Genomic DNA, 27,101 nt, shown 5'->3' with positions numbered 1-27,101 from the left:
ACCACCCAGAAGTCTAATGAACAACATGTTTGTTCAGCTCCTAGTTGGCTGCATGGAGACCACACCTTAGGGGTGGGATAGGTACAGGGGCTGCAGCACCACCATCCTACTGGCTGCCTCAAGACCTGTCAAATAAACTTTATTTTACAACCGTGTGTCCATTGCTGTAACTTTTGGCCCATTCCAGTGAGTGAACTGGCTCTGTAACGGAACAGCTGGTGGAGCTCCCCAACACAGGCTGGACCCGACTTTCTTATCCCTGCACCCCTGCTGCCCGTGCTGCTGGCAGCTGCCTGCCACAGCTGGGATCTGGCTCTGGAAACAGGACAGGATGTTTGCTTTTGTGGAGTGCAGTTGTTGAGGAAATTAAACGAAGGGATCTTTTGAAAGGGGAAGCCACCTACATCAGATTAGGCCATTAAGATGAGGTTTGTGGGCATACTTTAAAGCACCTTATCAGGAGAGGTTGGGGAGGATGTGCTCCTGATAGCCAGAGGTGCTTGGAAAGCCACATTACGTCATGTCTCATTGGACCACAGTGCACGGCTGGGGTTGAGTATGGAGAAAAGGGAGATAGATCTCAAGGAAATCTGAAGGAGCTGCTTTATCCAAAGGTGTGAGGCTGCAACCACCTCAGGGGGATATGCAGGGGAGGCCCTTCCTGGCCACCCAAAGGCATTGCCCACCCTCTGGCATGCCGGCAGCTGGCCTGTATGATGAGAGATCGGGAGGAATGCACAACACTTTAAGTATCATAAAGCTGGATATCCCTCACGCAGGATATTTCCTGTCCACAAGAATTTATTTTTCAACAATATTATTGGCAGAAAATCCACAATATGGAAGCGGGGGAGGGAAACTTGCATGTTGCAGAAGATGAGAAATTTCTAGTTTTCCCCACCTCAAGTGAATAGATAGGCTTTGGAGAACAGAAAAATACACACCTCTTATGTAGTGGCAATGCCACCAGCGTGCCTAGTTGCACACTGAATATTTAATGATTTGTATTTATTACTGTCAACAATATACAGCAATTAATCATTAGTTTCTTATAAAAATGAGACTTTTGATCACTGTGATTAAAAAGGCATTTAATTCCAAAGAGAGCTGAGTCTCAGGAGAGGGATAGCCAGTGCAAAGCTCTCCTGACTGACTTCCACCAGGCTCTGCTGCATGTTTTGCCTTCGCGTTTGTAATGAATTAAAGCCTAAATCATAAACCAGGATTTAATTGGTGATTTGTGATCTGGTTAATCCCGCAGTGAAAGTAAAGTGTGCCTAACATTGCTGCTGCCTGCTCCCCCAGTGATGGCGGGGTCGGCCGCTGCCGGAGCAGCAGAGAAGTACTTGTAGCTTCCTGCTAGGAAAATACCTTTGTGAGACTGTTTGTATATGCTTCCTTCTGTAAACTCCAGATAGAATTCATTTGATCTCGTGAATGTGGCTGCATGTTCTGGGGTAGCTGTTGCTAACAAAGACCTACAGCTATTAAATACAATGAGAACATATTGTTTACCATAAACTTTCGTGTGTGTGTCTAGCAACAAGTATTTTCATAAAGGATTCGTTTTCCTGTAGACATATCTTAAAGTCAGCAATGTGTATTTAACAATTCGGTAAAATTTGCAGAGGGAGGGCAGTGTAATGAAGAGATGAGGCATTAATGAAGCACCCCTGTTCCTATCTTCTCTAGGAAGAGAAGATAAAAAAATAAATAATAAAAAGAGAAGAGAATTTGGTAGGTGTGTGGCTGGAATTTGTTTTTTGAAACATGAGCATTATGGTGTGTGTCAAATTTAACCCATTTTCTCTGCATCGCCAGCACCCGAGAGAAGGCTTCCTAAAAGAACGCTGAACTCACCACGCTGAGACTGCACTTTTTGAGGCTGGAGTAACACGTTATAACAGAAATCCAAGTTGATGAGAACATTTTAGTCGTGGTGCAAAAATGATCTGGAATCTCTGGTATGTGCCAGTGGCAGGAGCTGCGCTCCCCGGAACGCCGCTCTCTTGAGCGAGTGTGTGTAAGGCCTTGGCATCCTGGGAGTCAGGGCTCAAGGACACACTGTCAGCCTGCAGGATTTTGTAGCAGGTTAAATCCAGGAAAAAGAGAGGGAGAACTTGAGATTTTTTTCTCTTGACCACTTTAGTAGTTCTTTTGAACTTGCTTATTCCTGAACATGGCTTAAGCATTCCAAGGATCTTAAGATAAATGAAGGTATTTATACCCATTATGTGGATGGGTGTGTATATATGTGTGTGTACATACATATCTCATGATTTGTTGGGTGATGTCAAACCTCTGTGGTTAGATATGGGAAGAGTAGGACCCTAAATGTAGCCTACAGGAGATAAAGCTGCCAAGGGAAGCTTCAAAAATAGTTTATCAGATTTATGGTAGTGATGAACAGTGGCCTGACACTATTGTACTAGACAGAACCCTCCTCATTTTGGTTTTGGGGCCACTGGCATACCTTGAAATGATTTATTTGGATCCAACAGTGAGTTCTATACACCTGTTCTATGTGTTCTTATCTTCTTGCTACTGATTAGTTTTCTTGAATATATTTTAAAAAATCTCTGTGACCTCTACCTTGTGTTTGACTGTGTTTTATTTAACATAAAAGTCTAAAATAAAGCCTTTATCCTGTTGTCTGCCATAGCTATTTATATTTGGGATGGAGAACTCACTGGCTCTAGTTCTACATTATTGCCAGTGACTAAGTAACTTGATGACAAATGTAGATCCCTGTTACAGTATCACTTACAGATCTGACAGCTGGTGTATAATGTTTAACTGCACTAAATCATGTGTTTTCCCAGTGTTCCTTCCTAGAGCAAGAATAGTGACTTCTGAGAGTGAGTTTCCAGTCTGTTAGATGGTCTAAAAACCCTGTTGGTTTACCAGCTGTGTAGCCATGATGTTAGATACCACCACATTTCTGCTTTTTTTGGTCAGTTTCTGTTGATCTTCAGGAATTCTTAATCCTTTTACAACTCAGTGATGCTTGAGCATTCATGCAGTAAGCAGAATGCAGTTGGTGATTATAGGACCACTTTGTTTATTATTAGCCCAAGTACTGTCCCTATATAACAAGTAGGAGGCTCAGCCCACTAGTGTTTGTCACAAGAAGTAAATTATCATTAACAAAGTGCTTAATTTTACCAATTCAAGAAGTGTTCAAAAAAAGCTTTAAATACTAATCTACCTTGACATTATTATGTTCTTAATAATAAACATGTTATAATCTGCTCAATTTAGGTGAGAGTGAATATCTAAACTGTTACTTCTGACCAAGTACTCAGCTGAGATTTCTGTACCACTCATCTATATGGATGAGAAGGAAAATCACAGTCTCTTCAGCTCCAAGTTTGAAGGCAAAAGTTTTAGCAGGTTGAGCTTTTTATGGAAATAATAATAAATCTGGTTCTGCACTTCCTTGGAAGAGAGAAGACACTGAGGGTGAAGTGACTTGTAATGGTGCTGAATTTCATAGTACTAATTTCTGAGTATTTAAAACTGTAGTGGACAATGATGATGAGTTAGTATGGAGCTGCAGCACTGATTTATGTACATTGTGCTCTAAGCAGTGGCTTTATGAAGTGTGAGGTATCTCTGTCACCTACGGGATGGCGAGGGACGATCCGTGGTTTAGATTATCATAACAGAGCTTGATGCAGCAATGTCCAGGAACACAGAAAAAGATTAGAGAAAAATCTTATGGTTGAGGTTTCAAACGGGACACTGGAAAAAATTAGTCAAAATTTGTAAAGGATGAGGGAATTTCCTCAGTGAGCATCAGGAGGAGGATGAGCTACTGAACAGCTGTTTGGTACTGGGAGGTTTCTCTGCAGCACACACCATTGCTCATGTTCTCATCAGCAGGTTAAACCTACTCTGAACACCCAGGCTGTCTTTCTGTACCAACCTGGAGTTATGATTAGGGACTAGAGAGAGAAGTGGGAGGAGGAATATGTTCACATGAGAGAGAGTGGGAGCGCTTTTTACTACACGAGTCCATTACTATTGAGAGCATTTATTAAGATTGTTGCATGGACATGTTATCTTCCTCCCCTGCACCAAGAGGAATATGCTGTAGTGTAGGTAGAGAATAATATCACTTAGATTTACTTAATTTTTAACCATATATTAGCATGTCAAGTGATGGAAAATATGCATCCTCCCCATAGAAATTGGGGAACAAATGCAACCTGCTTGAATCTCTGGGACCTGTGAAGCCTTTTGTTGGAGGGAACAACTGGGGTTAATGGGTAGGTCTTTGCCACTGATTAAGTGTGTACTGTAGTGTTAAGGTGGGTATCTCTGTGGGCTCTGCGCTGCCAAAATGTGACTGCAGTGGGTCAGAATGTAAATATTAAAGAATGGAGATTGTCCCATAGTTTTGGTGATAGTGCTGGGCTGTTCCAGCTTACTCACGCACACTAAGTGTGCCTCGATAGAGCTCCCCGGGAATAAAATCTTGCTGGGTCATGTGTCAGTTATATTATTCAGGTAAAATTGAGCACAGCTAAATTTGACTGGGAAAGCTTTTTCCTTGCTTGAGTCCTGTGCTAAAACTGTCAGAACCCTGCAGGCAAACTCCTGGGTTTGCTGATATTCCGATGTTTCTGCCTCCGCTGTCAAAGAGAAGCTGTTGTCAACTCACATTGAATTTTTAAAATTTATTTACAGGCATATGTATTATGTTTGTATATTTGACTTAAACTTAGTCTATCATTCTTTGCTCCATCAGGATTTCTGTGAATTTCTCCTGCAGTAAGCAAAGTGAGATGCATGTCCAGGAAAAGCTGGACTGTCAGGACATGTGGTGAAGTGCTTTATATTTATGAAAGATACTGTAGGAAACATCCCTAGAGAATTACCCTTTCTTGTAGGTTCAGTCTTTTTCTCAGTTGGCTTTCCTCTAGTTGAGTTATGAGGTGGATTTTCTTATATTTGAAGGACTTGCATATTTTAATCTCACCTGTTTATTGGAATTCTGTGGGCGAACTGTCTATTTGTACCTTCTCCCCAACCCTCTGAAACTGCTTGCTGTTAAGGTAATGATCCCCCACCCTAATATGCCTACCAAATCAAAGTCCATTTCTTGAAATTAAGGTTTGCGTGTTTTAGGATGCAAAGCTATTTTTTTCTCTGCCTTTCTGAAATACTTTAATTTTTGAATTCTAGCTAGAATTATAAATGAAATATTTATGGGAGAGCATGGGTTTCTTGTTTGTTTGTTTTTTTTAAAAAATTTCTTTCCAGAAAGCTGAAATCCTGTGAATGGTTGTTGCTAGAGATTTATTACTGTCAAAGAGGTTTTGTTTAGGACCCAAAGATAAGCTTTGCTTTGTTACTGATAATTTTATTGCTCCTAGTCTGCTCTGAGGTTTGTACAATGGATCTGCCCTGTGTTCACAAGTAGTAAACAGGCTGTTTATGCCAACATAGGAAACAATTTAAGCTTATCTTCTGAAAATCAGTGGAGCAGAGAAAGGAAAGAGGTGTTTTGGATGTAGTCTGTGGTACTGAGTTCCACTCTGACTTCCATGTGCCTTTGCCACGCAGAATGTGTCCCTGTTTGTCCCTGTTTGTCATGGCCACATGTTGGTAGGTGTGGTGTGAAGTGGTCCCAGGGCAAACATCAATTCAATAACTCTTGTTAGTGATTTGGACTGGAAGAGCTCTCAGTGTGGGGTTTGACAGCAACAAGCCTCCAGCAACAGACGAGCCAGGAAGTTTATGGTTCCCTGCTGTTCTTCTGGAATAGTCTGTTGTATCCATGGGGCCGGAGATGCTGTTGCAGAGCCAGGGAGAGGGAGGGATGAACTCTGGTATCTCACAGGGCATAAATAAAAGTTCCTGACTTAAGACAAATGCACTTTAATTCTTTTGATCAAGAACTCCACTGATGTTTGGTAAGACCAACCTTCTCATGGTTCACCTCTACAGAGTACAACTTGAAAAAGGCTGTCCAGGGAAGTGGTAGAGTCACCATCCCTGGAGGGATTTAAAAGATGTTTAGATGTGGCACCTGGGGACGTGGTTTAGTGGTGAAGTTGGCAGCACTGGGGTGACAGGTGGACTCAGTGGTCTTGAAGGGCTTTTGCAACCTGAATGATTCATTTGATTTCTTGAGTGCATTTGAATAGACTCCTGCACTTCTGATGTTTGGTATGCAGCTATGGAAATGAATTTCTCCAAGTGTAACAAGGGAAAATGTAACTTCAGGTGCATGTGACATGAAGCTTGAAGGTTGGTTTGCTTTCTGCTACTTGTCTGTTTAAGTTTTTTTGCTTGACTGGAATTGTGTCATTTAAAGGATGTGGAAAGTTAACTTGAGTTTCAGGGGTTTAATTGGCTTCATTGGAGCTGTGTGTTCTTGTATGAATAGGGAAACATAAAGAAGCATGACTGCCCTCTTTTCGATTAAATAGTGTTTGCATTAAAAAACTGCAACTTGTGCAGGAATTTACTTTTCCTTTACCTACTTCAACTTTTGGTTCTTATTATTGTCTTACATATACATGCCTCTTGTCTCTCTATAGCTTTATTTGAAGCCCTTTAATTATTCTTTATCTTTAAAATTTTACTTTCTGCAGAGTTGTGTGGGCCACCCAGGGCATGTGGGCTGGTCTCCAACTCACAGGGTGTTGCCCCCATCACTCTGCAGTCATGAGTGTCTGTGTCCCACAGACCACCCCAGCTGCCTTCCCTCAAGATTAATTTTTAATGGGAGCCTACAGGTTAATACTGACTGTTTTGTCTTAAAGGGAATCTGTGTAGGCTTAGATGGTCACATCCATGTCCTCCAAGTTTTTAGGAAACAAACTCCAGGTATCCATCTCCAGACATAGAGTAACAAATTGTTTTCTTGCAATTCCTTCTCCTTTTTTATGTTATTTTCCTACCTTTCAGCCTAAGCTGTCTTAGCTTCAAAACAGGAGAAAACACTAATAGGATATTTTGGATGATATTTTTTCATTAAAAAACCAGAAACAATAAGTTGCCTTTGGATTCAGTCTTTCAGGAATTATTCCCAGAGAAGCCTGGGTTTCTAGCAATGGGCTGCAACTGGAAGGTATGCACTGCTTGTTCTAGGATTTAGGAACATTCTCACTAATCTTCAGAAGTTTTTCCTTATGTGAGAAGTAATTAGTATAAGGTGTTAATAATCTTTCAGTACTGCTCTTACCTGAAAGTGCTAGTATCAGAGTCAATAAGTGAAATATTAGGAAATTTTAATTAAGAAAGGCTTATAACTTAGTAATGAGTAACTCCTATAACTAGTAGGATTGGGGCTGCTGCCTCTTGACTGCACCCAGGGCGTGAAGAGCATCCATCCCCCTGGCACCATGCCATGAGACTGCCTTTAAACCAGCACTGCTGGGCTTGGTGTAGCTTTCAGTGCTGTTGGTTTCCCAGGTCCTAAATACAAGCTGTCCAGTACTTCGCTGTGTTTATGATTATCAAAGCACAATACCAATTTATTTTTATTGAGAATAATTTTCATCTTTCCATTGCCTGAATGATTTGGCAGAGAGTGGGAATTAGCTGAGAAGGGTGAGGATTCAGAATTAAATTGCATACAGATCACCTGAGCACTGGTGACCTCACTGGACTGCCCTTGCTGTACGAACAGAACTTCATTTCTCCTTCAGTCTGTGTTACAAACTGTGCCCCACTTCAGACAGATAACAAACCCCAAAGGTTTTCCCTTTTAAACCATTTAATGGATAACTTGAGCTTTATAGCTGCAGCAGGTGGCATATTCAGCACAGTATTTTCTGTCTAGATAGAGACCCTTTGTCTTCCCACCTTAAAGAAAACAACTCCCCCTTAGTACTCCGTGTTTAAAGATTCAGTGTTTTTGATTCCTTGATGCTTTATCATTGGAGATAAAAATCGGCTACCTGGAGTAGGAGAGGCTTCTTTCTTGTAAGGTCCTGGATATGAAAATTACTCAATAGTTGTATGGAACAATGATTTGATTTTTGTGTGTGTAGTTTCTTTTTTGTTGGTGGGTTATGGGCCTTTTTTTTTTTTAGTATAAATTCCTACCTATCTCAAATTAGGAGAAGCCTTCATAGGTAGTCTTAATTTTCGTGAAGTAGTTCAGACAAGTAAAGTAAAATTTGCAGGAGTTTTTAACGTTCTGCGAAAGTGATGGATGGTGTAAAAGAACTTTTAACTCTTTCTCCTGATGCTGAAAAGTTGTGGAGTGATGGGGTTTGGGCAGCAGGTTTTGGGTTGGTTTCCTTGTTAATAATGCAGTTCAAGCACTTGCATCCTGCGAGCACGGTGATAACAGCGGTCTCAACTTTCCTCCTACATGAGAAACTTCTCCTGCAGCCATCCAGAGGTGCTCCCTGGCAGCGGCCACTCCGTGTGAATGCCTGTTCTTGAATCCCGGGGCTGAATGGGAGATCTCTCCGAAACGCTTTCCCACAATAACACAATGAGCCACTTTGTCAGCACAGCGTCAGCCCGGAGTCAGGTTAGCGGTGAATGGCGACAACAGAAGTTTGTGCTGCACAAAGGTGTGCTGAGACCTGGTTGGAGATGGAGTTTGGTATGCGTGCTTTTCAAGCACTGTAGATCGATAGCATAGATAGCCTTTTTTTTTTTTTTTTTTTGTGGTTTAATTAGTGGTAAAAAAAATAAATAATCCCCACCCCATTGATTCCAGTAGGTTCCTCGCTGCACAGGAACTGCAGAAGAGATAACCAAGGTCTTTGTGATGTTATTGCAGAGATGATTATTTGAGAGAGGAGAGTTGAAGGGGAGGGTATTTATCGACAAATGCTGTGCTTATCAGCCTGGAACCATGATTAATACTCTGGCTATTAAATGGAGGGAGAAAGCAAACAGATCAAGCATTCCTGTGGCTTATCTGACTTGCACCTTTGTGCAAGAACTACTCTTTGGGTAGGGGTTTTGCCCATGTCCTTGGGCACGTACATGGGGTTGCAGCCCTGATCTAGGGGAGTTCAGTACTTAATAAAACTATTAAGAGATCATAAAGAGATACCCTGGTGCAAATGTTTACAGGATTAGGGCTCAAATTGATAACAGGTGTAGGTCTGGATGGAAAGTGTTGTTCTCACGCAGATTGTTTGAAACAAATTGCAGGTTATTCCAATTGTGTTGTGAATTTCATTTGCAAATTGCTTTTGTCAGAGCCAATACAGAGTGTAGAGAACCTTAAAAGGGTGATCATGTAGTTACAAAGTGTGCAGTGTTGTCTCTGTTGGACAGAATGGCTCTTTGCCTTTAGGGGACCAGTTTGTGCTGTGAGATGGGGGCTCTCAGGGCACTGTCATCCTCTACTCGTGTCCTTGGCATGTGGGGGACCACAGCTGGGAGAGCTTTGTGTTTCCTGCTGGAGAGGATTATGTCATCATGGTATCAGAGATACTATAACCTTAAAGCTTATCTCATTCCCACCCCCTGCCATGAGCAGGGACACCTTCTGCTAGACCAGGTTGCTCCAAGCCCCATCCAACTTGGCCTTGGACACTTCCAGGGATGGAGCAGCCACAGCTTCTCTGGCCAACCTGTGCCAGGGCCTCACCACTCTCACAGGGAAGAATTTCTTTTTAATATTTAATTTAAATCTCTTCCTGCTTCATGTTCATCCTGTTTGATGTGGATTGTGGTCTTCTAGAAAGGTACAGAGATTGTGAGTGCAGGTAGTGGTGTGTTGTACAGCTGGCAATTCATCAGCATCCAGAACACTCTAACTCAAATGTCTCTGAGGGTGGACAAGGAAGAAAAAATTAGTTTGAAATGTTTAATTACTGCTGGTATTTTTGGAAGTGCATAAAGTAACTTCTGTAAAAAAAATAAAGAATTTTGAAGTAGTTGCTATTTAAAGCAACTTGTGCCAGAAAGGACAACACTAAAAATAATGGAAAAAATAATTGGCCACTATTGTTTAAGAAGAGTTAACCTCAGCCTTTGGCTGCTTGGAAGAAGTGCTATGAAATTGTGTGAGACCTGTGTGCCTGAAAACTTCTCTATTTTTGCAACTACATCCCTCGTGAGTCTCCTTTATCTGTTATGATTAATACAGAGGAAGGGGAGGAAAGAAAGGTGTGAGAAGAAAGAAGGAAAGAAATATAAATAGCAAAAATTATTAACTTAACGTTCAGATTGAACAAAAAGCACAGAAAACCCAAATGGTGAGAGTGAGTTGTATCCAAGTTGTCTCTCTGGGCAGCTTGCTCTCCTGCCAGTGGTGCAGGCTGTAGCCGTGGTGTGTTTGCATGTTTTAGAATTGATTTTGAGCAGCAGATGAATTTCCTGCTCTAATACTATTTGCAGAAGTGAGAGTGCTGTGGAACCATTGGATTAGCTCTTCTGCCTGTGGCTTTCTGCTCAGCCGTAGCTAATATAAGCCTAATAAGAATTTTAGAGATCTGTTTCACCCCTATTTTATTCCCTTAAATCTAGTTCCATTAAGTTTTCACACAAGTCTGACTTCCTTCAGGCATGTGCACACCCCATCCGTGGGTGGGGTGGGAGGAGGGTGGGTTGGCTTTTCCTACACGAGTTTTCACAAGATTTCCCTCTGGAAAACCAGGGGAAAAACCGCTAGTGGGGCAAAGTTTTCCTTTGGTAAAAGACTCCTTTGTGTGCCAGCTTGCTTTATTCCAGTATTTCATCAGAGCTATTATCTGCTGATTAGTTGTACTTGCCTTGTGAAATAAGACACTCCTGCATGATGCTGTTTGACCTGATCTCCCCATTCCTGATGCTCTTTTCTGGTACGTGTTTGAAGTTACTTGGTTATTCCATTTCTTCCTAAGGTTAGGCTAGGAACGAATTCTTAGCAGTTTTTCTGTTCCTAAATGACAAATATTTCCTATGAGGGGCATGCAGCTGGTTGTGTTGCAAAATTACTGTTGTTTATGATGGAGTTTCAAGCCTGGAAAACTTGAGGTCAAATTTTAGGTCTAAATAAATGCAAACTGGTGAAAATCATCATATCATTACCCTCTGGATTGCTGCCTTGGGAATCTCACGCTACTGTGGGGGAAACCCAAGGCTAGCTTTCCTTGATCCTGTATAGTATTGTGAATACTGGTAATTCTGTTTTCAGAGATGGAATGTACCATGGACATCGAAATGTGTTGTTATTTAAAATAAACTAGAGGGGAATAAACCCACTGATTAATTACAGTGGTTAAGTTTTGAGAGGATGTTTATGCTTTTCAGCTTGCTGGAGATAGGATCCGGCTCTTGGTGTCCTTGTGTCTGAAATGGCACAGAGAGCAAGCAGCAGGCATTTCACTACCTCGCATAAAATGCCAGTGGCTTTGTGGGTACGTGTTCCCTCTAATCTGTTTTCTTTTGTCATAACAGATTTTTAGAATTGCATGTATTTCTTCAAAATTGTTATGAAGAAGCCCGTCTGTTTGGATGCTTCCAAACTAATCTACCGTGTTTGCAATTAAACAGGGAAAGAATGCGTTCAGGTTTCAGTCGCTCTTCAGACGGATGTGATTTAACTAAACTAATGAAGGCACAGCAGACAAGACAAATTCCAGACTGTTTGTGCCTTGACCAACCATCTGTGCACATACCTCCAGGTACTGCTCATGTCTCAAGAGGCTTTTCTACATGAACAATTATTACCACTCCTCTTTGAATTGGAGTGGCAAGCCATGGCAGGAGTCTCTTGAAAGCAGCTCTATTTACTGCTCTGCTTTTCAGTGAAAATATAATTGTTATGTATGTTTTAATTAAATCTTAAACTTCAACGTGTGCTGTACAAAATACAATAAGCAAGCGGGGCAGTGTGTGAGCTCTCTTATCTCTTGCACACAAACACCAACATAAACAGGAACGTGCAGAGGAAGCACTGCTCGTTTGGAGCCTTCCCGGTGGGTCATAGTCCCATATTAAATCCTTAGTGTTTGAGTATGTGTGTGTACAAATATGTTTATATTTATACACCATCTGTACACACTAGCAATTTTTTCCTAGTTATTTTTCTCTTATTCAAAAGATTGTTCAAAATATCCCTGAAAAAGCACCCATTTCTTCAGCTGTATAATAACCAGCAGTGACATGATTTGACATACCAGACTTTGACAACAGTTCTTCCATAGCACATACAAACTCCTGTAAAATAACAGATGGTTTCAAGATTATATTTCTTTATAGCAGACTAACATGTGCTGCAGGTAATGGCTCCTGTGAATACTAAAGGATTTTTAAAATCCTTTCTTTTCCAAAGTGAGTTTTCTTCTAGAAATATTTAAGTCTTCCATGTTTGACTTCTCAGTGGTGCCATGGTTTTTAACCATGGCAAAACCATTTTAAGGAACTCCTGTTTTTTGTCCCAGTTATAACAACATGAGTGTTTGAGGGTCAGTGAAGTGCAGTTGGTTTTTCACGTCACACCTGAACTAGCTTTTGCCATGGTTGTAAAGTACCAAGGAAGTTCCTGCTGGGTTGGATTACTTGTCTGGTCAGTGCATCAACCACTGTGCAAGAAATCAAAGGGTCTTATACAGTACATACTTGTTAATATATATGTATGTAATGGTAGAAAGGATTTTATGTTAGGCTGTGTAACTCTGTGTGTGCACTATGAACTTCATCATGCTGAAGTGGTAAGAAAAGAGAAAATTCTTCCTTTTTTTAGTTTATACTGTGTGCGTTTCAAATCTTTCCTCTAGTAACACTAGGATTGAATGAGGAGTTCTTCTTACTCTTTATGTAGTGTGTTCTTTTCTAATCAGACAGAATACATATAAGCAAGAACTGCATGAATGAAATGTGTGTTTAGCACTGGATTTTTGTTGCATATTAAATAAACCAGGGTATGTGGCTCTACTCAGCATTTGAAAGCTGTCTGTCCTTGTTGTAGTACAACTTTTGTAATTCCAGATGATTGTGATAAAAAAGCAGAACACTTTGTTCAGTACCTCTTAATTGTCTGCTACAGGGAAATAAAAATTGAGCCTTTGCAGAGAGTGGTCACAGGATTGAATATTCAGAACTCCTCTTGCTTCTGCCAGGTTCTCTGAATTAGTGTGCCATGGCTGGAAGAGGTTCTTTGGTGTTGTAAAAGACAGAAGGTAGGAAGAAAATCACAGAAGAAAAATTCTTGGCTTCTAGCCCTATTAATAGCATGAGTAAAACCTTCTAGGAAAAGTAGAATCAAGTATCTTGATGTGGTTCACACTGCTTTTGGAATTTCAGGAGAACTCTGACATAACCTATTAGGTCATGTTAATTGACCATACATGGATATGGGGTTTTAGATAGTTACACTTTGTTCCTCTGTGTGTTTTAGTTTTCTCTCCAGTGCCATGTGCAACTAATTTATGTATTACTAATTCACATATTGAATTAATTCAAGGAAACAGAGTCATCTCAGGGATCAGCAGAAGGCTGCAGTACTGAATTCAAAATCGGGTTTGCAACGGTGACTTGCAAACATCAAATGATTTGCAAGTTTGCTTTGGGGACAGAGACATCAAACTTAGATGGTTATTTCTTTCTAGCTCTACAGCAATATGGGAAACTGTGATTTCCATATTCCTGGAGGTAACTAGAGAAGGAGATGAAGCTTCTTGCTCCACTCTGGCATTGCTGTGGTGCGTCCCAGCCAAACCTAGGGAATGTAGACGTACAGGAAATATCTCTTTAAAATTTAAATATAGTCAGCTTTCTAGACAAAACCCCAAACTTGAGTTAGTACCTGAAAAAAAATCTGTGGGTTAGTATTTGGCAGTTCATATTTTAGCTAAGGAAGAGTTCTCATATCCTGGAATGTGACCTGGCTCTTTGAGTCCTTGTCTGGTGTTTTCTTCCGTCGATGTTCTGAATTTGCAGGAAAAAGAAGCTGCTTGTGTTCAGACCTCACCTTCTTTGTATTAATCAACTTTGCATCCGCTGAGGTAGAGGAACGCTAGGTTTTAGGAGGGGTGTGAAAGCAAGGCTAATAAATCTGTTTTAAGTAGGATGGATGAGCAAGTAAGCTCAAAAAGTATGTGGTGTGAGCCCTGTTTCCAAAGGGTTTGGCTTTGGAGTGAAGTCTGCCAGTCTCACGGTAGATGTCTTAACCCTGTCTCACCTAAGTCTGCCTGCAGTGAAATACTGCAAAAAACCCTACCAGTGGCCAGCTGTGCCTTTTAGCCAGCGCTGCTGCTGGCATCATCTCTGGTGGGGTCATACCAGACCTGACAAATACAGGAAGCCCTTTTATTTATTTTCCTTATTTTTTTTTCCCTTTCAAGTGAGGCAAGTGTAGACACGGCTGTAGTGACAAACCATTAATAAAGCAAAAGGAATGCAGCTGTAAAACTTTAAATAATGACATGTCGCAAATAAATGTCAACATATTGGTTGTTGTGCCTGGAATGGAAATATTACTAGGAAAATATGTAGCTTGAAGCTACAGTCTGGCTTTCTTTTTTTTTCCCCTCAAGAAAATAGCATCAGTGTGATGCTTAAACTTTAACAAGCTGGGGCTTTCAAATCTGGGCTTTCATTTCAGATGAACGTGTCACTTATTTGGAGGAGAGGGGCCTGCTCCATATGAGTTTAAAATAGCTCCTATGAACATTGTGTTCTTTAACAACTGTGTCTCAAGCATATTGAACTTCTGTCCTGTAACTGAGTCTTAGATAAAAGGAGGAATTTAGTTTAAGGGTGGATAATAATACATTGCCTTTGTTTACATCTCGGTGAAGTGATGATTAGAAAAGTGGTATTTTCATACAAATAAAACACCAGAAAGAGCTGTGAGAGTTGTTCTAAATTTGGTACTAAATTAAAATGCTGGTCTCGAGCTGTGTGGCTGCAGGTGACAGGACCAGGTTTGCTTATCTTCTGAGAAACAAATGCACTTTTAGTCTTCTGGTTCTACTTAGATGTGAAGGGACCTGTGTGATAACAATGAAAGGATAGATGTGATTCAGTCCATGTGGGCACTGCTGTCACTTTTAAATCACACAAGTGGTCCTTTTCAGGAGCTGGAGGAGCATCTCCTGGTCATGCTGATGTTTCTGATCATTAAGTGGTTGTGCAGGTGATGGGATTGCAGTGAGCTCTGGAAGTGGTTGATGAAAATGAAGACAGTTTGTATCAACTCAACTATCAGTTTAGTAATTAAACTAAAAAATTTTAAAAAATTTAAAGCCTGGCAGTACCTGGGTGCCAAACAGGTACAGGGATGTAAGGTTTGCAGGATGCTGTGTCAGTGGAATCACTTGCTCCAGCCCTGGTGAGATTGGCTCAGTCCTTCATCCCCTCTGGAGCAAATGAATTATACTCCTGGTTTATGGCTCCCACAACACTTTTCTTATGAGCTGGGGATTTCCCTGTTGCTCTTTGGCAAAAGATGCCCTCTCTGTACTCTGTTGGTCTTGTGCCAGCTGAATACCTGGCTGTCACCTGCCACCTAAGTCACAGCATATTCTTTTTCTAACCTGAATTTGGGATGTATATGAAATTACTCAGGAGGACTTCGGGATTCTCTGGCATGAGGGGTACTGAGGAGTCTGCCTGCTCAGCACTGGACACGTGAGGGTACTTTGCTTAGTTCTTGTACAGAAGTCTAGATAAACTATGTGATGAGATCATCCATTTTATTCACTAGAGCTGGATTATTACCCTGTAAACCAGCATGATGGTACCCTTAATGCTGAATTAAGACTTGTTTTTACAAGGCAGCTTCTTGTGGTTTTAGTGATGCTCACATATCACATCAGTTAGCTGGGAAGGGGGAGGGTGTGCTGGAAGTGATGTGTGATTTTTCACAAATCCTTAAGTGAGATCATAATTTTCTGTTGTTTTCTGTCTAGCACAGGGTGTTCAGAGCATGGGGATGTGCTGTCCCTCCTGCTCCAGCAGAAACCTTAATCCTTTGGATCATGATTAAATGCAAGTCAGGTGTCTGCTTTTTGTGTTGTAGTGGCAGTTCATGCTCTTTACAAGGCCCTAGAAACAAAATGAAGGTGTTTTGCTTTGAAGTATGGCTATTCAGTGAAACTGCTGTAACATCTTAACCAAGGGAGTGATGTAGTTCTGAGAGCTGTGGTAGCAAGCAGGATGCTGATTTTTAGGAGAACAGCAAAGCTCTCTCAAAGTGTCTCAGAACTTGCCTGTTTCAGTGGTGAGGGCTGAGGATTATAATCATGGGAAAGAGTGGAATTCTGACTAGTTGGTTTTTGGAAGTCTTGCATGGAAGTTTGACTTTTTGTGCTTTCGATCCACCATTTAAAACCTCTGTTCAGAGCCGTGAGTTCCCGTGTGTCATCCTGATGCAAAACAAGGGGTCCTGCTTGAGTTGCTTGATGGCAAAACGACCTCCTAAAATGCAAGTGGGTTTGTTTTTTTTTTTCCAGGGTCTTTAAATGCTGTGGTTTTTTTTTTCCTTTCAGGAAGTCCGTTGAGGAAAATTCTCCATGAATGTACGTCACAATGATGATGACCGACCAAATCCCGCTGGAGCTGCCGCCGTTGCTGAACGGGGAGGTAGCCATGATGCCTCACATCGTGAATGGGGATGCATCACAGCAGGTCAGTGAGCTTGGCAGAAACTGGCTGCTTTAAATGAACTATTTGTGGGCCAACAAGGGATTTTTAAAACTTGGGAAGATGGCTTTCCTTAGCGCTGGGGAGGGCACAGTATTTCCTGGGACGCAGAACTCTGCGCCGAAAGAGACATTAAAAACAATGCTTGAAGTGGACCATTAAATTGAATGTGTTTATTTGCATGTGTGTTCATTGAAGTAAAAATAATGGGATTGAAATAATGTCTGTAAGTGCTGCATATTTGCGGGCTTTGCGGAAAGTTAGTCTTATGATTTACTTGTGCTTACACTTGTCCAGGCATCTCACAGTATCTGTGATGAGATTTTAAGATCTTAAAAATGCTGAGATTGGAAAAAAGGGAAGCAGGAAAGAAATGGAGAATAGCAGTGATGTCTGCTATTCTTGGCTTACCTGAATGTGCTGATCCCAGCAGGCCTGTGCTTCATTATAAGAAGCAGACATGAATTTTGAGTGGGGTTTTTGAAGGAAGGTAAGTTTACAGTTGCTTTAATTTTTTTCTGGGAGATATTCTCTAATAAACTTGATCAGAAGTTGGTAGAATGATCATAGGACGATAATGATGCCCTCATGCTGGGTTACAGCCTGGAGGTTCAAGCTGATAGGTGGTAGCTTTGCAAACATGTCATTGGGGTTAAGGTTTCTCTTTGTAGAACATCTATCCTAGCAGTTTTTCTGTGTTACTCAATTTGGTTCCCTCCTGATGTGAGACATTTCAGCAAAGTATTTTGGTGAAGGTAGAAGCAAGCTGTCCTTCTCGAATTAATATAAAATGTCATTGTCTTACTTCTCATTCTCCTTCCAAGCTGCATTTTGAGCTAGAGCAACCTCAAGAGGAAGAATAATTTACACTTTCCTTGTAAGCTTTCGAAGGCTGTTTGGTTATCTGGATTCTAATTATGATGTAGATTTTCATTGCTGTGATTTTTTTTTTTAAAGTAATTTCTGCACAGTGTGCTTTGACTTGAAAAAATAGTAAAGAAAGGTTTTAATGGTTGTATTTATCAAGTCTAATATTAATATGCTTAAGTGAAAGAACAATCTTATTGATACTGGATAGGATAATTGTTCTTTAAATACATACTTTCCTCCTTGCTGGAAACCATTTATCAGGTCAGACTGTCCTCCTGTAGATCCTTCAGAAAGAATGAGTGAAGTGTTCTGAGCCCTCCTTTGAGATGGGGCTCTAAGCCCAGTCTTTCAGTTTCCCCATCCTTGATGATTCAGCAGCCTTGCTTGGCAGATGCCTCTGTTGCCTTTAAAGTAGTTTCTCAGCTAATGTTTTGCAGTAAAAAGAACTGCTGGAGCACTGGAAGCACATTGCTGCTTGCTTTTGCTGTGCTGTGCAAATGTGACTCAGCAGAACAGTTCTGGGCCAGGTCCCTCTTCTGCTTAAATGTTTGCTGGATGATGCTTTTAGACCTCATCACCTTATCTCTTTAAGTGCTTGCAGCTGGAATACCAGTTTTCCAGTGAGAGTTTTTTGGCCTCTAGTCTGGATGTGCCCTCATCAGTTGCAAAGCTTAACTACCTTTGTGCTTTATCATTTTCATCTTATTCCTGAAGCTTTAGTCGATGTCTTTGCTTTTTAAAAGTACAGTTCTAAAATGGAATTAAATTGGAATAAATGCTCTGATCTTGCAAATGGAACTATGTTAAATGTTCTTAACATGATTTATTATGAAGTAGAAGTGAATGTTAAGTGTTTGAAAGAGATTTATCTTAGTCACTTGCAAGGCAGGAACAGCATTCAGGATAGACTCGCATAGGAATGACTTCCTTAGAAAGGTGATTTATATTACTCCATAAAGAGGTGCTAGTTTTAGGAGGACCTGTGCTTTTACAGGGTGTAATTACAGTCTCTAGTAGAAAACTGGTGGTGAGAAAGCACCACAGCTGAGCTGATGGGAGATGAGGCATGTGGAGTTTTCCAGGCTGCAGTGTGGCCAGCAGGGAGATCAGTGCCTTGTGCCTTGGAGCTGACAGAATGGAGGGTCTGATGGGATGCTCTGGGCACACTTGCTGTTGCTCACCCTTATGTGTTACTGGATTTGTGGAGCCTCAGCCATGCCAGCACGATAGAGCTGTGCTGTGGGCTATGCCTGGAAATGCTGAGCTCCAGAGAAAAGCCCTTTCTCAAAAGACCCATTCTTAAATATGTAGAAGAAAGACTGGAGCTGGTGAAACACCTTGGCTTTGCCAGCAGCTGGCTGGAGAGGGATGCAAAAGGCAGTTCTGCCAGTGAACAGTTGTGCAGTGTAAGGCAGTTGCATGGGAATGTTCATTTGCTCTATCTTCCTGAGGGTAAGTGCTGCAGAACTGTACAGGGCAGGGTGAGGAATGTCTCTGCCTGCTTGAGTCTCTTCCCTAGACTACCCAAAATGGCATTTTTAGCACTAACTTTTTTTTTTTTCAGTTTCCCACACTTTATTTCCACTACTGCTGACCGTATTTAATGCTTTCATGTCCCTTCCAGAGCTGCTGCTTACTCTGTTTCTGCTTTTAATCCACTTGTAACTCCTTTGGGGATTCAGGGAGCGATAATTAACCTTTTGGTCCAAGAATTTCAATGCTTTCCTGTAGGTACTCCACTGCAAGTTCTAAAAAGATTGTAGTAAAAAGTGGAGGGGCAGCTAGCTGTGCTACAGCACATCTGTACAGAATATTGGGAGATGTAATGTGTGAAGTTTTATTTCAGCTGGGTTTACTCACTGTGCCTGCAAAGGTGTAGCAAGTTTTCTGCTTGCCTGATCTTTGTAAAGGTGTGTTTACCAGCTCTGTGTTTTCACCATTTGGCTGGAGCTCAGGCACTGTGCACAGTGCTGGATGTGCTTGTTCTCATGTTTTGGGATCACATGCTTTAAACGAGGGAGACAAGAGTCAGTCTGAATCAGGAACAAGATTTGGTACTTCCCTGTAGCACAGCTCTGTACACCTTGCAAGGGTTTGAACTGCACCACAGCATCTGAGCTGAGTGAATGAACTTCCTGCCAGAATGTACAGTTACTTCTTCAGGGTTTCTTGAATTATATATTTGTTTTATTTATACTGCTTGTTTGGCATGTGTTTAACGTGTCATAAATTAGGAGGTTGAGAATCTGTCACTTGTGGGCTTTGCTATCAAGAGCACTCAAGGTAAACTGACTGAATTGCTTCATGCCTCTTTTCATGCCTCTGTTTTTTTGTCCTATCAAAAAAAAGATTGAGCCCAGAACACTGTTATAAGTTTTTAATGAAACACTGTTTCATTAGTTTTCAAAAGTCACTGTTTTATTTTTTAAGATGTAGTGTGTTCCCTGATTTTTTTCTTACTGAAGAGAGGCTGAAAGTATTTACTCTTTCCACTCCCACGTGGCTGAGGAGAACTGTGTTACTAAGAAGAGTATTGCACCCAGAATTCTTTGGGCCTTCCTGTGGAATGGACCTGGAAATTCAGTGGGATCTGGGGCACAGGTTTTGTTTTTTTAAGTAGAATATAGAACAGATCCAAGCGACTGTTTCATTTTTTGTTGTTGTTTGGTTTCTTCTTTTCCCCAAAGATGCAATGTATTCCAAAAGATTTGCACTGTAGAAATTGTAAATACAGTAAATTCTTATGATTTAAAGTGTTTGAGTAAGCTGTGGCTGGATCCCAGGGGGTGCCTACAATGCCATGCTCCCCAGTTTTATGAAGCATGATACATCTAAACAGGGAAGGGAAAATTCACCACATGGAAAATGCTTAAGGGAGGGTTTTAATAAGCCACAGCAGTGCAAGGGGCTGTTTGACCATAGCAAGGAAAATGCTATGATCATGGTCCTTGTCAGGAAAGGGAGATATTTTATATGGGGACTGTATTGCATCACATGGAGGCAGGTGAATGTTGTCCTACTTGCTGGCTCACCTGTGCTCACAGGTGAGGGCCCACAAAGCAGCTGGGAGGTGATGGCCTGACTTGAGAGTGAGTTTGCTTCTGTGTGCCTAAACACTTGCATAAGTAAACCAATAGGACACAAAAAAGTAGATAATAGCATATGCCTTTGGTCCTTATCAGGTAACATTTCTGTCTTTGTGTTAGACTGTTTATCCACAGTATATATAAATTTTATATCATAGAATCACAGAATTGTTTGGGTTAGAAGGGACCTTTTAAAGCTCATCTCATTCCAGCCACCTTCCACTAGACCAGGTTGATCCAAGCCCCGTCCAACCTGGCCTTGAACACTCCCAGGGATGAGGCATCCACAACGTCTTTGAGCAATGTGTTCCAGTGTCTCACTACCCTCACAGTGAAGAATTTCTTCCTAAAATCTAATTTTAACCTACTGTCTTTCAGTTTATATATTCCTGAACCTGAGCTTTAAGCCTGTGTTAGCTTTGTGGGCAGGTTTGTTAGTCTCTTTCCCAGCTCCCAGTAGGCATGAGAGACAGACAGTGGGAACAAGAGGGACACGAGTGACATGTGCTTGGCTTGTGATGAAAACTTAGACTGGATGTACTGTGTAGGATTATAAATATTTATAGTAACTATGCAACTTAGAAACATTCATCACTCAACAAACATGGCTTTCGATAAAATGTAATGACATTCTGAAATGCCAAATAAAAGCAGGAAGTGCATTATGGAGATAATAAGCTTTCTCTGAGGATGCAGCAGGTAAGGCTGGGCTTCAGCACCGGGTGGATTAAACTGTTAAATTAAACATCCAAGTACTTTTAGGGAAAAGAAAAAGCCTTTGGGACTGTGCTGCTGACGCCCTGCTTGCAGCTGTCACAAGCTCTGATTTTTGGATGGGAGGAGGCCAAGGACTGAAGCTGGGCTGGAATGACCTCGGATGTCAGACCCCACCCTCGAGATGCTGCTGACCAGCATTGTGGGCTCCAAGTAGCTCTTCAAGCTCTCTCTCCTCTGTTGCCATCTCATAAATGTGCATACTCAGGATGATGAATATTGGAAGAACCGTAGGGCAATTAAAGTTCATCTGGGTTTGTTTTCATTAAAATGAAGACATTATCTTTACACTTTTTTATTGCTTTCCTCAGATTTTTAATTAAAAGTTTTAGAGGCAAGGCGTTCTCGTGAAGATCTCTTGTGTGAAAGGGAAGAGAAAAGCTGTATTTCAGGCTGCAGAATATGGTTTTGTTGTTTATGAGGATGTGGGGAAAAGTAAATCTCGGAATTAAGTTTATATACTTAGTGTGTATAAACAAAAGAAATTGCAGTGCGCCTGGACATTATTTGTCCCAGGAAACTGGGGCAAATTGGGGGAGTTGACTGGAAGATTGCCAATATATAATACTCAGTATGTGCTGGTTTAATGGTTTGGCTTCAGCTCTGTATGGTCGGTGCCCTGCAGTTGCAATCTCTTGTCATGTGCAGCACGGGGTGAGTGCAAAGGGGGTTGGGTGATGGGATGGATAATTCCCCAGCTTTGGGAGAGGAGAGGCTGGGGCTGGGTTGCAGCCTGATGGAAGGGTCTGCCTGCAGTGCAGGGCAGGTGGAGGGTCTTGCCTGAGGAACCTGATCACTGCTCCTGGGTGTGAGTCCAGTTACACGTGCTCGTGTGCTGACTGTCCTCTGTGCCCAGCCCTTGCTCCAGTGTTGACCCGCATCAGTCACACGTTGGCTATTCTTGTTTGCTCTTGATATGGCTGCTTTCCCCCAGCAACAGCCTGTAAATGTTTTTTTCTGCTCCAAAGGTGGCTAATTTGAGCATCTGTCAATAAGGAGTTATTTCCATATCTATAACATTTTAATAGAAGCTACTATATGTAAGTCCCAGGCTCTGCCCATGGGCTCATGATGGGGGGGATGAAGCTGTGTGGCTGCTGCCCTACAGGAAACTCATTTGTTGCTGGAACAACTTGTTTGTTTTTAAAAAGTGTGTGATTTAGGCAAGGATAATGCGACTTCATTTTGACTTCATTTGACTATCACAAGCAACAGCTGTTATTGGGTATATAATCTTTTTTAAATGTGGAAATACAAGGAGTTATTTTTAAAGGACAGTTGCAGGCATGCTAATGTGGACACTTGGGCTGGTGATAGATTCCTTGGACAGGAATTTGTAAATCAGTCCCTTCTGATAACTGTGATAGGGTTGTGTAGTCAGAGGAGTCCCTCTCGCCCTGTCAGTCTTGTATCTGCTGTTAAACTCAGCTCTCTGTTTTAGCAAAAAGGTGGAGCTTTTCATGCAGGAGGCCTCAGTCTGGTTAGGGCCTGTATTTTGAGGAGCTGGACCAAGCTCTTCCAAAGGTGTGAAGGTGTGCGAGGTCTTCTGATTGATGTTAATCAAACGTGTTAGTAAATAATCAGCTTTAGAGCCGTGTAGTTACACATCTAATGCAAATAAGCTGATGGAATATTTTTATAATTCTTTGCTTCTTTGTGTTCTGGTTTCTGGTTTGTTGGTTGTTTTGGGGTTTTTTTTTAAGCCGGATGACATTGCTTTGCTCTGTGCTTCTGTTGACCTGATGCCCATGTCCTGTTGTGGATAATTCACCCCTATTCATACCAAAAGAGCACTTAAATGCTGTCACTTAAATGTCGATTGTTTGGAGATTAGGGATGGAATGGCTTTGTGCCTCTTATCTTTTCTGAACCATTTATTGTGCTCTGTATGCTGGATCAGATCCACACTGATCAGCGCTCCCTGAGAAGTGATAGTTGCAGACAACATAATGGCTTTCATATGTCATTTCTCTGATTTCCAGCTTGTGCCTTAAAATTGTTGCTGGAATAATGGGTTTCTGTAGGATTACTGTAATTCGAAAGGTCATTTAGGTAATAATTATCTGGTTTAAGGAATTCAGAAACACATCATGAATTCAAATTCTGTCTTTCCAGATAAAATGATTAAATTCTGCATGCAGATGTCCCAGAATATAAAGACCAGACATAATTTGGAGTGGAAGGTTTCACCAAAAAAAAAAAAATTAGGTTAATCTTGGTATAATCTGAAAACTTAGTTTATATCTTGATTGAACTTCTGACAATGCACAATTAGCAGAAGTGTGTTTAAAGTATTTTAGTAACAGTTTCACAAACAGTAAGAGGGGATAAATGGTCACGAGTTCCAGTGAAACTGTCCATTAAAGAAAGAAATGTAAATAAAAACTTTTAAACCCATGATTTCAGGCACTGGAAAATGAATAAAGATGTGTATAACATACCCTGAACTGGGACACATTGTGGTGCTTCCTGGTGTTTGTAGCATTCCCATCATCTGCAGAATTCAGCAATGGGAGACGGGGGTGATCTTTTTATTATTTAAAAAAATATTATATTTGTTAATAGATAAATAGTTCATTTCTGGTTCTGCATGCAGCTGTTGAACTGTGTGTGTGCCTATGGATTTTGCTTAACTGAGATGTGCTATGTGTAAGACTGAATGATAAATTTTAAAAAATGTAACAGATCAACTTCCCTTACACAGCAAAGAACTTCTATTCCTGTGAACTTGAAATTCCAGCATGGGTTGGTGCTGCCTTAAGTTTGTTACGTGTGCTCTTGGCTCTCGCGTGCCAATGATCTGAAGATTTATGTCCTTAGCTATCAGCGTTGGGCCACATTAAACACACTCTCAAGAGTTTGGTGTGGATCCCAAAGCCATAATTCCCGCCTGTGCACTACCAAGTTACATCTTTATTTCAGCTCTCGAAATGTAGACGGGTAGGTGGACTTCAAATCTCTACCTGCTCTCTTGGACCCTGCTGGTACCCAGAGATGTAGTGTACCAGTCTGTTCAGTCCATGCCTCTTCCAGAGAAAGGATAATACGCATTTTTGAAGATCACAGTGAAACAAATGTCTGTTTTTTTCTTCGTTCTGCAGGTCTTTTTCGTTCAAGTTAATCCAGGTGAAACCTTTACAATAAGGGCTGAGGATGGAACCCTCCAGTGCATCCAAGGTAAGAGGATAGACGAACACGTGGATGAGCACTGCTTGCATTATGGAATACTATTCTGTCATCTCCCCAAAAATGGGATATGCAGTTCTGAAAATATACTGAGGCACTTAGGAATGAGAAATTGCAGACGTGGCTGCTCTATGTATTCTAGGAGTTTAATATCTCAGAATGAGTCATGACTTTCTTGGAAGTCTTGGAGATTTCTCTAGAATTTATTTGTTAGTTATTTGTCAGTCCCATCTTGCAGTCTCTTTGCATCTTTTCTGTGCCCCCTCCCACTTAGAAAGTGGAGGAGTGGGTGGTTGTTGCTTGTAGTTCCATCCCCATGGAAATGATGAATTAATAGTTGTTTGAGATAGACCTTACAGAAGCTTCCCTGAACACCATCCAGGATTATTTGGTCTTGATGAGCAATAATAACAGCAATTTAAAGCTGCTTGTTGAGATTTATAGCCAACATGCTGTGTGGTAAGAAATTGGTCCATGTGGCAATTAACAGAGGAATAAAGTTGGCTACTCCTTTTATTTGAAATGAATGCTTTATTCTGGCTTAGTACATTAAAGATTTCCATTACAAATATAATTATGACACCATTTATTTATAATTTTACTCTTGCTCAAAGTGGTGTTCAGACAGTGTATTTAAATGAATGCAACTTGAAACCTCCTGGTTCTGTATTCCCAGTAATTTAACATGTTTGTGCCAATGGGGCTTGTTTGCTACTCATCAGCAGTCTTTCATAAAATTGATTTAGAATTTGTAACATAAAATAGTCTCCTTTTTTTGCTAGAGCTGCAGTACTGACCACCGAAGTACACATTTTTGTACACACTTTAAGTTCAGTCTGAAAATTGTTGATAGTCTTTACCTGCTAAAGCTTCAAATCCTACTTTATTGTAAAATATGTTTATTGCTGAAATAAGTACGTGCTTCAAACACAGAAGAACACCTGACTGTATTCCTGTTGTGGTTTTGTGGGTTTGTTTTTGTTGGTTTTTTTCTGGTTTGTTTTTTTCTTAATTTATTTTGGTAAAGCTGTTTTCACAGTGCAACTTGGAATTTAAATAGTGGTAATAGTGATCTATTGCAGAAGAGATCAACCAGCAAATATACTAAGATTGGGATTCGTGACAGTTCTGTTTTTCCTGTGCTCATTATAAAAGGCTTATTTTGTGTGCAGTGGTTTTGGATATTACACACCCCCTTACTCCACAAAACTTAGTGTCTTTTTTTTTTCCCGTGACAGAGTATTTTGTATGTTTAAAGGTTAATGTATTCCCTATATGTAGGGCAGCACTCAGACAATAATGATGCTTTTTCCGTTGCTCCCCCAGTGCACTATGACTAGCAAGATACAGAATAATTTTAGCACTATGTTAAGGCAGCATTAAAGTCTCTTTTTGGGCAGTGCCTGTGAGCTGGTGGCTCCCTGTGGAATGGATGATACTTGCTTTTTCCTCACTGCCATGCATTCAGTGTTATGACATAAGATGTGCTTGTAAATATTCACAGTATGAAGGGCTGCTTTATTATAAATTGGGTGATTCTCTTGAGTTCAGGGAGTGAACACTGTTAATAAAAACTTGAGATGTTGTGGCATGGTTACACTAAATTCTTCAGGATATACGAAAGCTGCTCTTCCCTTTGGCGTGTGACTGTTCTACAGGGACAGCTAATTTTGCTTATGTAAAGTAATTTTTTTAGCATTTTTTTTTTACGTATGACTTCTTGAGAAGCATGAAATCTTTAGGTTGTGCCCCTGGAGCCTGTTCTGGAAGTCCTCTGAGCCACTCCTTGGTGTCCAGGACCCTGTTTGGCTGCACAGCTGTGGTGTATATGGGGATGGGTGGTGATGCTGTGCTTTAGAGGACTGAAGCAAAAACAACAGAGAAAAAGAAGTCTTAGTGTATCTTCATTTGTCTTCTCAAAGTTGGAAGAAAGGTACTTGCTTTAGGAAAACCTCTATGGAATATCCTCTGTTTTAAACACCTTAAAGTGTAATTAACCACTAATTGAGTAATCACTGTTTTAAACCAGAAAGAAAAGATGCACATCTGAATGTCTGTGTTTTGTATTAAGAAATCCTTAATAGAAAAACTTTTTCCAGTTCCTCAGGGTTGCACCAGTAACATAATCAGTGGAAACTTCAAAAATAAAAATACTCCTGAGAAACTACCCCCTAAACACTATAAAACTGGAATAAGTGTGTACTGGTAGTTGAAGGTGCAATGTGTTACAGAAAGTGCTTTCTCCATTCCTGTTTTCTATGTGCTTGTAGCTGGAGGTGACTTGTTTAAGACGCTGATTTATAAGTCCCATAGATCACTGTGTTGGGCTGGATTAAGCAGCTCTTGGAAACGACAGTGGCTGGGAGAAGTTCAGTTGGTCAGTGGGCATGGAGAGGGTCTGTGGTTTCCTTGAGAGGACAGACTTAAAGAGAAAATAAGTAAAAAAGATACAAAAAATCTGGTCTTTTGAAAAAATCAAGCCTTGAGTGCACAGTCCCCACATCAGGTTATTTAAGGAAGTGTCCGAGCAGTTCCAGGTGCTCTCACCAGGACTTGTGTTGTCAGCTGACTTCCTCAGGGTTTGCCTCCACTGTCCCACGTGATAAAAGAGATGCTGTGGTATGT

At 41.0% G+C, this 27,101-nt stretch overlaps 1 protein-coding gene across 4 annotated transcripts in view; it reads left to right on the top strand.

The window, feature by feature from the left end:
- Positions 1-27,101, top strand: part of FNDC3B (fibronectin type III domain containing 3B) — a 190,691-nt gene that overhangs the window by 21,136 nt on the left and 142,454 nt on the right. For 2 of the 4 annotated variants that reach the window (XM_027647357.1, XM_027647360.1), the window contains exons 2-3: positions 16,407-16,545; positions 24,392-24,467. In XM_027647357.1, coding sequence (XP_027503158.1) covers positions 16,435-16,545; positions 24,392-24,467 — 187 coding nt within the window. In that variant the 5' untranslated portion in view covers positions 16,407-16,434. Of the gene's footprint in view, positions 1-4,252; positions 4,272-11,522; positions 11,598-16,406; positions 16,546-24,391; positions 24,468-27,101 lie in introns of those variants that run through there. The other 2 variants (XM_027647359.1, XM_027647358.1) reach the window with 2 other exon arrangements.

Source organism: Corapipo altera, unplaced genomic scaffold (genome assembly GCF_003945725.1).
Source record: "Corapipo altera isolate COAL_440 unplaced genomic scaffold, ASM394572v1 113, whole genome shotgun sequence".
NCBI classification, from domain to species: domain Eukaryota; kingdom Metazoa; phylum Chordata; class Aves; order Passeriformes; family Pipridae; genus Corapipo; species Corapipo altera.
Note: the sequence above shows the minus strand (reverse complement) of the source record. Positions and strands in the feature narration are given on the sequence as shown.